The sequence below is a fragment of the Monopterus albus genome, unplaced genomic scaffold (assembly GCF_001952655.1).
Source record: "Monopterus albus unplaced genomic scaffold, M_albus_1.0 scaffold40.1, whole genome shotgun sequence".
Lineage (NCBI taxonomy): Eukaryota > Metazoa > Chordata > Actinopteri > Synbranchiformes > Synbranchidae > Monopterus > Monopterus albus.
Genome location: NW_018127920.1, coordinates 35,035 through 47,229, shown reverse-complemented (window position 1 = coordinate 47,229; position 12,195 = coordinate 35,035). Strand labels below are relative to the sequence as shown.

The following is a 12,195-nucleotide window of genomic DNA, read 5'->3' as shown; positions in this document are numbered from 1 at the left end:
CTAGTAAAATAGTTTTTGGCAGGATTATTCCTAGAGGCATTTGCTTGCAATAGATTATTTTTAAAGCTAAAGGGACATGTTTAACTTACTTTTATTTTATTTATTTAACCGTGTTGGTTTATACTGTACTGAGATATGAGACCTGACCAGGGAGAAATAAGTACCCTTGATTTAATAAATACTGCTTTTCAGTTTCTCCGACAGTCTTTGAAAGCAGCATTGTAACTTGTGATAACTCTCCGCGCTGTGCACGACTCGTCGCTCCGCTGTTCCACGTACCGGGCTCGGTTGACGTAATGGTTAAAGTGGTCCCTCAGTGGGCGGGGCCACCGCGGCTCTGGCCCGGAGTCTGGCCCACATTTGCTTGAGAGTGAGTGAAAGTTTAGAGAGAAGGGGCAGTAGCAGCAGCAGCCTTTGGGCTTTGGGCTTTGGGCTTTGGACTGAACACGCATACTATTGCTGAAGCCTGCAGGAACGCACAGCGTCAGTGGGGATTACCCTGAGAACCGAGTAGAAAAGTAAGTTTAACCAGAGCCCGAAAGCATGGAAGGTCACCTCAGCATCTGAACAGAATAAGATGGCCTTTCTTAACGAGTATTAACTCTGCCTGGGTGGTGATCAATAATGATGTTTTGTCCTGTGATGTTAACAACAGACCTTTTCATTGTCTCAAACTTTGGCCTGTAGTGGTTACATGGTTTACATTACTAGATGGTGTCTTTTAAAATCTGTTGCAGGATTAGAACGTTTTAGGTCTAAAGTGTTTTGTGCAAAATCAAATAGAGAGCAATAGAAACAGTCTTGTCTTGTTTATATTTACACATGTCCATGGTATTAACCTGAGAGAATTACATTAGTAGCTAAAACACTTGATTAATCTATCGATTGACTGATCAACTGTCAGGTTTTGACACCAAGCTGTACATTTTCCAGCTTCACGAGTGTGAGGGTTTGCAGCTTTTCTGTTTTATGTTATAGCATATCGACTACACTTTGCTTTTGAATTGTCAGACACAATAACCTATTTGAAAATGCCCCCTTGGCCTCTGAGAACTTGTAATGAGATTTTTTTTTTTTCAGTGTCAGGCATTTTAATGACAAAAAAATGAATAAAATCATCTAAAAGATCATTGATAAATTATTCTATGATGAAAATAATAATTTGTTGCATCCCTTGTTATATCACCAGAAAAGCGTTGCATCAGTTGCAGGTATTTCTATACTGTACACTTACAATACAATATTCTCATCATTTGAATTGGGCCTTTTGTTTTTCTTGTTTTGGTCAAAAATATTTAAAAAGGTACACTACCAGTCAAAAGTATGGACACTTTCCCACTGAATTGAATGAGAAAATGTGCCCCAACCTTTGAGTGGTAGTGTATGTCAAAAGACATTGTGGAAAGAAGAGGAGAGCACAGTCCAGACCTTTTTGGTCTCTTTCAGTCTCAGCTCTTTTCTCTTTGTCTAAATGCAGTGCAGCTCTCCTATGAGGGCATCGGACAAGGACACAAGAAGAGCCACTGACATTCAGAAAAACTGACATTTTGACCTTTTCAACCGATGCATACTGAAGCTCCCATCGAGCTGCAAGTGGACTGGTGTCTGACTTTAGTGAAGGTGAAATCAATATGTTTATATGCCCTCCAACCTGGAGCTGGCATTGGCAAGTTGGTGGAGCTAACATTGAGATAATGCAGTTTATTTAAAAGCATTCTGAAGTATTTTCATGGCAACCTCATGAGAATAATTTGTTTGATCCAGAAACATCTGTCAGTGCTTCTGAGGCAAAAAGCAACAGAGGTTTCAGGTTCAACAAACTTCTTAACATTTTGTTTGGTCATTAAAGGAAAGTGGGACCAGAACTTCCTGGATATGTTGCTCTGATTAAGTGGCTGCAGCTTCATCCACTCTTCATGTCTTCTTAATGTCAGCCCTGTTGCCAGAGAAATCAGGAGAGAGATCATATGTTTTCTCAGTTTGAAATGGGTTACACTCAGGAATGGGCTGCTCTGAAAACTGAGTTCAGTTCTGTATTCGCTGCCTTAGTGGGTTTTTTTATGTACATACTCACTGGGGAATGGGCTGCTCTGAAAAGTTCAGTTCTGTATTCACTGCCTTGGTGGGTTTTTTTATGTACATACTCACTGTGTTTTTCTAATGACAATGTAACTGGACTGACACATTGTACACAGGCCTAGAGACAGTAGGCTTCATTCCATCTGTCCATTCTGTAATGTGTGTTGCTTCTAGCTTGTGTAATCACTGCCACGTTATATAATCAAGACAGCAGAGAGCCTGCAGTGGAGCTAGCATTTGTCTCCTGCCAAATGCTTTAACACAAATTTCAACAATTCTGTGCATTTAAAATTTGATTGGTTTGTGGATACACCACTACACTGCTGCTATATCCAGTGGCACATGCAGGGTTATATTTTAAGCACAATAACTATAATAATGCAATGCAAATCTTGTTTTCATGAGAAACCTTTTGCATTATAAGAAGATACTTAGACTAACTTTAGAGCTGCATTAACTAACTTTTTTGGCCGCTTGTGGGCAGTGAAAGAAGCTGTAAACATGTTAACATACCATCACATTATACGCTGTTAGCAAATAGTTTCCTTTCTACATACCCAGCAGAAACAAAGCAACATTAGCATTTGCTGTATTTGGATTTGTGAAAGTACAGTATTCACTTTCCTGTTGCTGCTGTAAACTAAGATAGCAGTAGGGAGTGAACCGAAACCTTAAAACCAAACATTGAGCTGAATGACTAAATCGCTCTATAGTGCTGGAGGAAACTGAAGGCTGTCTGGGGGTTTGTCACTACAAGCAATAGGGCTGTCACTTTTTCCAAAATTCACATTGCAACCTTGGTGCTACATTGTGTCCCAGAATTCACTGGTAGTCTTCAGATTTCATAATGCCATGTACACAGTCAAGACATCCAGAACCTGAAGCAGCAAAACAACCTTAAAACATCAGTGAACCTCCACCATGTTTGACTGTAGGGACCGTGTCAGCAGTGGGGCCCCCCTGGGTCCCCTACCATATCGTCCCTTGTCATTCAGATGGCGACTGAGAGTGCGAGCTGACACTGTTGCACCCTGTGCTTGCAGGTCAGCTTGAATTTGTTTGATCAAGGGTTTTTATTCACCATTGGAACAATCCTTCATTGCAACCCGTCATCTATTTTCCTCTTTCGTCCACGTGCAGGGAGATCAGCTACAGCGCCATGGGCTGTAAACTTCTTGACAGTGGTGCACACAGTGGACACAGGAACAGCCAGATCTCTGGAGATGGACTTGTAGCTTTGAGACTGTCCAGGCTTTTCCACTATTGTGGTTCTCAAATCCTCAGACAATTCTTTGCTCTTCTTTCTTTTCTCCATGCTCAGTGTGGTCCACATGACAAAGGTTGAGTCAACATTTCTCCATTTTAACTGGTTGCCAGTGTGATTTCTATGTTGCCATTACCTGCTGATTGCTACAGGAGAGTTTCATTACAAATTAAAGGAGCATCACATTCTGGAAATACAACTATTTCTGGTGATTTTGAAAAGGTGTCTGTCCAGTCCATGTTTGGAGTTCTGTGTGGAACGTATCAGATTTGTGTTCCAATGCAAACAAAAGAAATAAACATGAGAATACCAAAGAATTTGTGATTGCAACGATTTTCTGGGAGAAGTGGTGTGTTATTTGACAAAAATGCAGGGGTGCCAGTATTTTTGGCCATGACTGGAGTCATGTAATCCATTGTCAACAAAAATATTGATTAGTGCAGCTTTCATATATCAAGTGGAACATAACTGATGGCTGGTTGTTCAAGGAGGTACTTCAACACTTTAAATTGGCACTTTCATTAGGCCGTTTTAATTGGGCCTAGCCCATTCAAATTGGGATTATTGTGCCAATTTTCCACCACATCTTTCTGTATAAACACTACCAAACCACCAGCATGGGGGGTCAGTGTTGACCCTCTTTTGTTCTGCAATGGGAGGTAGGAAAATTGGTGCAACGCTCTGCATTGGCCTCTGTATACAAGGTGAGAGGTGGCTTTGTGGGGTTGTGGACAAAGAAAAACATGGTTAAAATCAAAGCAGCACAAGCAGAGATGTTCTGATTATCTTTGGGTTAAGCCTCAAAGATAGTGGCTCAAACATTACCTGTAATGCAACTTGATAGCATATTTTGTCTGCACCCCCAAATGCCATGTCCCCATTTTGTAAGAGAGGCTTTCATTTACAAATATAAGGTTTCTCAGACAAAGTTGAGATGGCATCATTAGGGGTAGTTTTCTCAGACAATAAAATGAACTTTGTGTAAAATTGATGATGTGCCCTTTAATGTCCCCTCTTATATTTGTTTTTCAGTCTGATCCTCTGTAATAAACAGCATGTACCATTGTGAACAAATATCTGAAACATCTGGCAAGGAATTTTAATGGCTCTTCCTCTCTTTTCATCAGTTTCAACCAAAATGCTGGCCACTCAGTACCTACCCCGCTGTGCTGTCATTCTATTAGTGCTATTTAAGCTGGCCCTTGCCCAGTACGAGCACCTTGGCTACCCACTGGGCTATCCCGAGCCAGAGCAGGAACACTACACTGCCCCGCAGCTGTCACCAGACACACCCAGGATTCAGCTCCGACTGGCAGGAGATAAGAGGAAACACAACGAGGGCCGCGTGGAGGTTTTCTACAGCGGCGAGTGGGGAACTGTTTGTGATGACGACTTCACTATCCATGCAGCTCAGGTGGTGTGCCGTGAGCTGGGCTACCTGGAGGCCATCTCATGGTCACCATCATCAAAATATGGGAAAGGACAAGGTGAAGTGAAGTGAAGCACTTGTGCCTCCATATTTTTCCTCATGTCAGGGTGGAAACACATTCAATATAATAAATGTTCACTAAAGCAAACATCATCATATTCCTCACAAGAACTGGTAACATCTGATATTTCATACAAAGCCAGCCCTGGTTGAACAGATCATTGATGGAAACCCTGTGCAAGAACTTTCACTTTGTACTGTTATTAACCGGAAGATGGTGGGTGGTAAATGTTGCACAGTTTCTGGGGAAAGGAGCTTAGTCATCTCATAAAAATATCACTATTGTTGTTTCCACTACTAGAGGGAAAATGAAGCGCTGATAATTCTGCCTTTTGTCTCACCAGGACGCATCTGGTTCGACAATCTCCACTGCACTGGCAAAGAAAAGACCTTAGCGCTGTGTCCATCCAATGGGATTGGTGTTTCAGACTGCAAACACAGTGAAGATGTGGGTGTGCTTTGCAGCGAGAGGAGGATACCGGGATTTAAATTTGTCAACACCCTGCCCAACCATGTAGAGGTAAACTCACAGTGTCCGAAGTCTTTCCCACTCAACCAAAAAGCATAGTTATTTTGTACAAACACATCTTAAACCTAAAAAAGCCCCGTTCAAATTGAGGATTTCATAACATTATTGCTTTCATCTATCTGTAATGTATTTTTGTGATTCAGACATATTGTAGGTGTCTATTACAGCAGATATTATTAATTATTGAATTCTTATTAAATTAAAGTTACTTAGGACATTTAAAATTGACATTACACATAATCAACAAGGCCCATGTCTGTAGGCTAAGGAGCATCACATTAGTCATTTATTTTATCGACCGTTTCATGGGTATTTAGTATTCAAATTTTGACCTACGCAAAGGTAATACATCTATTGAGGTAATGAGCTAATAGCTGGTGTTTAAGGGGGTACTACAGCAATTTAGCATCGTACCTAAAGTAATTGGAAAAGAAATGGACAAAACTGAAGCAGCAGAGGCCAAGATATCCTGATTTTTAGTCCCTGCTATAGGTCAAGTCCTGCTGGAGCCTGCATTTCCCATGATGGAACTTAATGACCTCTTTTTCACAGCTCCAGTTTTAATTTATACTTGAAAAATGTCTCGACCTTAGGCTGATGTAACCCTAATGACTTCACTGGAGTTTTTCTTTCAGACTTCACAATGCTCCTCCAGAATCAAAGGCTTAGTAATATTCCTAATGTAATACTCCTAATTTTTTTTATACTAAGATGGTGGCACGTGCACAAGGCCAGGCTCAGCGTCTCTGCAGATTTTACAGTTTTGCAGTGATTCTCCTGCTCATTTTGTGTCTGTTCGTGCAAAACAGCTTCACCTTAATATCCTATACCTGGCAAGAACTTTTGGATATCAGACTCCAACAGCTTTATCTCCCATCTTTGACTCATCCCTGAAATCTCCAAAACACTGCTACGCTCCCAAGCCGGCCGGGTGGAAGCACTCGCAGGCAGCGTCGAGATTGTAAGTAAAGGCGAAGAAAGGGCGGAGGAGTTAGAGCTAAGTTAAAGCTAACACCACATCGGCTCTCTCTACCCAGCATTTTCCTCACCAGTGTGCAATCATTGGTGAACAAGATGGATGAGATACGGGCTGGAGTATGTTTGCCTCCTAGGCTACCTGTGACTCTCACACAGACACTGACACTGACACCTACACTTCCTTTGTCGTGGACTACATTAACACTACCACTGACAGTGTCACAACCCAGAAACAGATCACCGTGTACCAAAATCAGAAGCCGTGGATGAACAAGGAGGTGCGGCTCCTGCTGATGGCCTGCAACTCAGCCTTCAGATTTGGTGATGCACAGGCCTACAGCTTATCCAGGGCCAACCTGAGGAAGAGCATCAAGAAGGCCAAGCACCACTACAAGCTAAAGGTCAAGGAACACTTCACAAACTCTGACCCCCAATCTATGAGGAATGGCATCCAGGTCATCAGTGACTACAAGCCTGGCAACTCCACCCCAACAACCACAGATGTCTCCTTCCTCAATGAGCTAAATGACTTACAGATCAGCGTGTACCAAAATCAGAAGCCGTGGATGAACAAGGAGGTGCGGCTCCTGCTGATGGCCTGCAACTCAGCCTTCAGATTTGGTGATGCACAGGCCTACAGCTTATCCAGGGCCAACCTGAGGAAGAGCATCAAGACGGCCAAGCACCACTACAAGCTAAAGGTCAAGGAACACTTCACAAAGCAAGAATGCTGTTCGTGGACTTCAGCTCAGCATTTAACACAGTCATCCCCTCCAAGTTAACACACCAAACTTGGAGACCTAGGCATCAGCACCTCTCTCTGCAACTGGATTCTGGACTTTCTGACCAACAGGCCTCAGTATGTTAGGTCAGACAACACCTGCTCCTCCACCATTATCCTCGTACCGCAGGGCTGTGTGCTAAGCCCATTCCTCGACTTCCTTTTAACCCATAATTGCAGGCCTGTGCATGGCTCCAACACCATCATCAAGTTTGCAGACGACATCACGGTGATTGGCCTCATCAGCAACAATGATGAGTCAGCCTACAGGGAGGAGGTACAGCACCTGGCTGTGTGGTGCACTTACAATAACCTGCTTCTTAACACCAGCAAGACCAAGGAGCTCATTGTGGACTACAGGAGGGAGAAAGGAGGCACACACAGCCCCATCCATATTAACGGGATGGTTGTTGAACATGTCTCCAGCTTCAAATTCCTGGGGACCCACATCTCAGAGGATCTGTCCTGGACCACCAACACCTGCAGTCTGGTTAAGAAGGCTCTTCTTCCTGAGGACACTGAAGAAGAACCACCTGTCTTCAGACATCCTGGTGAACCTCTACCGCTGTGCCGTACCGCAGGGCTGTGTGCTAAGTCCCTTCCTTGACTTCCTTTTCACCCATAATTGCAGGCCTGTGCATGGCTCCAACACCATCATCAAGTTTGCAGACGACATCACGGTGATTGGCCTCATCAACAACAATGATGAGTCAGCCTACAGGGAGGAGGTACAGCACCTGGCTGTGTGGTGCACTAACAATAACCTGCTTCTTAACACCAGCAAGACCAAGGAGCTCATTGTGGACTACAGGAGGGAGAAAGGAGGCACACACAGCCCCATCCATATTAACGGGATGGTTGTTGAACATGTCTCCAGCTTCAAATTCCTGGGGACCCACATCTCAGAGGATCTGTCCTGGACCACCAACACCTGCAGTCTGGTTAAGAAGGCTCTTCTTCCTGAGGACACTGAAGAAGAACCACCTGTCTTCAGACATCCTGGTGAACCTCTACCGCTGTGCCATCGAGAGCATCCTGACCAGCTGTATCACAGTCTGGTATGGAAACTGCTCTGTCTCCGACCACAAGGTGTAGTGAAAACTGCCCAATGCATCACAGAGACTCCACTTCCAGCCATTGAGCATGTCCACATGTGTCCACAATGAACGCTGTCTCTGACATGCTCGCAGCATTCTCAAAGACTTTTCTCACCCTGCTCACAAACTGTTTGACCTCCTACCCTCAGGGAAGCACTTCAGGAGCCTCCAGACCAAAACCAGCAGACTCAGGAACAGCTTCTTCCCCACAGCTGTCTCCTTACTGAACTCTGTCCCCCGTTAACCCCCACTGCCTTCCTCTATACCACTGAACACACCTCAGCCCTTCTCATCTCTCCTCCCAGGACTAATGCAATACACCCCTGCTATCTGTAACACTGAAGTGATCTGTTAATTTGCACATACTCTACTCACAGGATACTGCTCTGTATTCATTTGCACACTGTTCATATGCTAATACTGGATATTTATCTTTATCTTTGCACTATTTTTATCCATTGAACTGTTCATTCATGTAACTTATTGTTATCCTCTTATTCTGCACTATTTTGTGTCATTTAATTTCATTTCCTCCCATTGCAATAGTGTTCTATAAGCTTAATGTACCTTATCCATTACTTGTAATTTAAATTCATAATCTGGTGCATACTGTACATTACCCAACATATCCTACTGTAAATATACCCTACATATCTACTGTAAATATCAATTGTACGTATCCATCGGTAATTTAGTTCTGACTGTACATGCTGTAGATACTGCGCACTCTGCACTGCTGTTATTGCACTTCTAGTTAGATGCTAAACTGTATTTCGTTGCCTTGTACTTGTACATGTGTAATGACAACAAAGTTTAATCTAATCTAATTTAGCCTGTTAGATTATTATTTTAGAATCTTTTCTGATTTATGGTTAGAAAAAGCTCTGTACACTTTAGACCTCAATAAGCTGTCCTGACCCTTTGTTTTAATTATAGTCCTTCCTAAATAGCCTGCACTGAAAGTGTGTCAATGAAAGGAAAGTTAAACTAGTAATTGCTCAGTGGCTTGCAGCTGTCAGAGTCGACCGGCTGAACTTGTAGAGGACCTGCTGAGTAATCCCTCCTGGACTGTGTGTCTATGCTACAGATGGGTGATAAATGGAAGGACAAGCCATCATAAAGTGTCTCATTGAGGTGCTGGGCCTCCATGTGCCACCAGAACAGCTTCACTGACTCTCCAAGTGTCTGAGCTCAACTGGAGGGATGAACACCGTTCTTCCAACAGATATTCTTTCGTGTGGTGTTTTGATGAGTGGAGACGCTGTCTAACACGTCACTCCAACATCTCCCATAGGTGTTCAATTGGGTCAAGATCTGGTGACTGTGGAGGCCACAGCATGTGATTCATGTCATTTTCATCCTCATCAAATCATTCAGTGACCCCTGGTGTACTGTGGATGGGGGCACTGTCATCCTGGAAGTGACCGCTTCCATAAGGGATCCCCTCGCAGTAGGGGTCAAGCATTCGGGTTTTTCCTTTAATTTGTCACCCATCAGTAATTGCCACCTAAAGCAGAATGTTATCTTTTTGTTCACTGTACAGGCCTCAAGAATCTGCATTCCAATGTTATGAGCAAACAGTAGACCAGAGCTAACTCTTTGTCTCTGTCCCTCTTTCTCACCCACTCAGAGTTTGACCCAGAGCTTGACAGACACACTCCCTCTGATTATAGGGTTTGTTTAAGTGGCTATAACCAGTATTTTTATAATAACAATGTATCAAATAACAGTGTTAAAACAGTAGCTAAGTTTGCATCTAAGTGTAGTGCAAATTTTAACAGGATTGGAAGAAAATCTGCAAAAGGCACTGTGCGACTGGTTAAATGTTAGCTACTGTTATGTTGATATTAGAAGTTGAGTACATAGAGACATACAGCTGGCAGCACAACAAGATGGTGTAATTAACACTAGTCAAACCTGAAACAGTGAAAAACAATGCAGAAAATGTGATGGAAAAATGGCACTTCTGTTTGTTTAATGTATTAATTTGAGGAAGATCAGTCTCCTCACCTTGCCACACAGACCTGATGTTGTTATGTTTTCTCTTTGGTGAAGAAGCATCTTGAGTGGACATGTAGTAAGCCACATGCTTCTTGTACAGCATGGTGAATTTGCTAAGTCTGTTTCCATTGGATGGTAAAGATGATGTTTCTCAGGGAGGTGTAGATGTCTGGAGTCAAGATGGGATAACATCTGAACAACAAAAAGAGAGAGTCAACTTTTCCAATCATTAAAAGAAGTTGCACAGGCTCTGACTGGCCTTATCATATGGAAGTGATAATCTGGTGACTCACTCAGACACATGCTGGTTTGTAATGGCAACCATGACGACATGTCGTTGGAGGTTTTGTGGTATGGGATGATTAGTAGGTTTTCAGAATGCTAAGGAGCCTGCATGTAGAGGCACCACTGCTTTGTCAGGTGGTGGTACTGTCTGGCCAGCCAGCCAGTCGCGAAGGAAATACCCAGTGTGTGAGCTAAGAGGAAGGTGAAACATGACCCTTTGCATGCACGTCACTGACCTTTGACATGAACACTCAGATTCCTTTCTGCATGTGCTTTGTCTCCAAACATCAACTACTGAACACCTTGTTCTATGAGCATGTTCTTTTGTGGTAAGAGAGTTCATGGGTTTGCATGGATTCCAGCAGCTATATATTTAGCACTGTGTCAGAATCAGCTGGATAGTGAGCAAGACAGATTCCCACCCATTGTACAGTTCTACCTCTCTGGAGTACTTAGCATGGCTTCTCTAGAGTGTTTATATGTTCCTGTCATGCTTTGAGCAAGTGTGCTACCTCGCCTCAGTATTTCAGTCTGTGTTTGACTGTCTGACTCATTGTCTTCTCTGAATGGTTTAGACAAAAAATTAAGTTACACAATTTGAAATTATTTTTATTTTATATAAACAATGGTTCAAATAGCCATGTATAACTTAAAGGGTGGCTCATATTCAGGAGTTAATTTGTACCGATGTTGTGTCGAAATCTGTTTCCCCATCAAGATGTGTTTCCCCTAATGACCCTTAACATTATCCTGACCACAGCCACTGGCATGCTGCGTCCGTCACCGAGTGATATTCTGGGACCTCATCCCCAGAGTGTGTAATTTTATTAATCTGGTTTAAAAAGATACTAAATCAACAGAAATCAAAACTAAGGCAGCAAAGGACAGTGCTCAAGAGGCAATGATAGATATTTTTAGAGGAAACCCATAATTCAATCTTGCATACATATTTTATTTCATAGTAAGCAACCTGATTTTCCCTTCTTCTCTCCACTTTCTTCCTTTCTCCGCTGCTTTCTGTCTCGTAAGTAGATCACAAGTAGCCATGAAATCACCCCAAGCAGAGTTTACACTTTTTCCTCTGTTCAGTCATTTTTTCTTCTGAAGCCTTAAGGTCAAATCTTCTACTTCCCTCCCTGTAAACCTCCAACCATGTCATGGTAGGACATCATAAACTGCCTAGTCAGCCTTTCAGTACATCTGTACTATGAAGTGGAATTAACACATGGCTGCTCTTTGTGTCCCAGGCTTAACATGGTTTTAACAATTTTAGCTGCAACAGCTTGGCTTAGTTTTCACATTGCTGGTAGATGTTTCTGTAGCTCGGTAAACCTTCTCACCCTGAGGCATCACATTCCCACAGTGCAGCACAGGCGGATGTTTGGCCTTTGGAGAGTTTGAAATTAAGTGCTACATTTGACATCACTGTGCCTGGAGGATCTTAATGTAGTTTTTTTTAATGGTAAAGTAAGAAACATGAATTTCAAGGTCTTCATTGTGTTCAGACAGAATTCAGTATATTCTTTAAAGCAAGCAAACATCCATCCTTGGTAGAGGAAGTAATGCCTTTGATTTTTCTCAGTTGTTTTTATGTTTTTCTAGTCATGTGCAGAACGGATTTGTTACAATTATATAAGGAAGTTGTGTTGTTGAAGAGGAATGCAGCCTATTTGTCAGCTGTTCTTTTCTCTC

General features: G+C 42.6%; 1 protein-coding gene across 2 annotated transcripts in view; it reads left to right on the top strand.

Moving 5' to 3' along the window:
• The first annotated feature begins 234 nt into the window (after positions 1 to 234).
• The window catches only part of loxl2b (lysyl oxidase-like 2b), a 41,009-nt gene continuing 29,048 nt past the window's right edge, over positions 235 to 12,195 (top strand). For both annotated transcript variants that reach the window (XM_020599334.1, XM_020599333.1), the window contains exons 1-3: positions 235 to 518; positions 4,471 to 4,830; positions 5,177 to 5,352. In XM_020599334.1, coding sequence (XP_020454990.1) covers positions 4,482 to 4,830; positions 5,177 to 5,352 — 525 coding nt within the window. In that variant the 5' untranslated portion in view covers positions 235 to 518; positions 4,471 to 4,481. The remainder of the gene's footprint in view (positions 519 to 4,470; positions 4,831 to 5,176; positions 5,353 to 12,195) is intronic.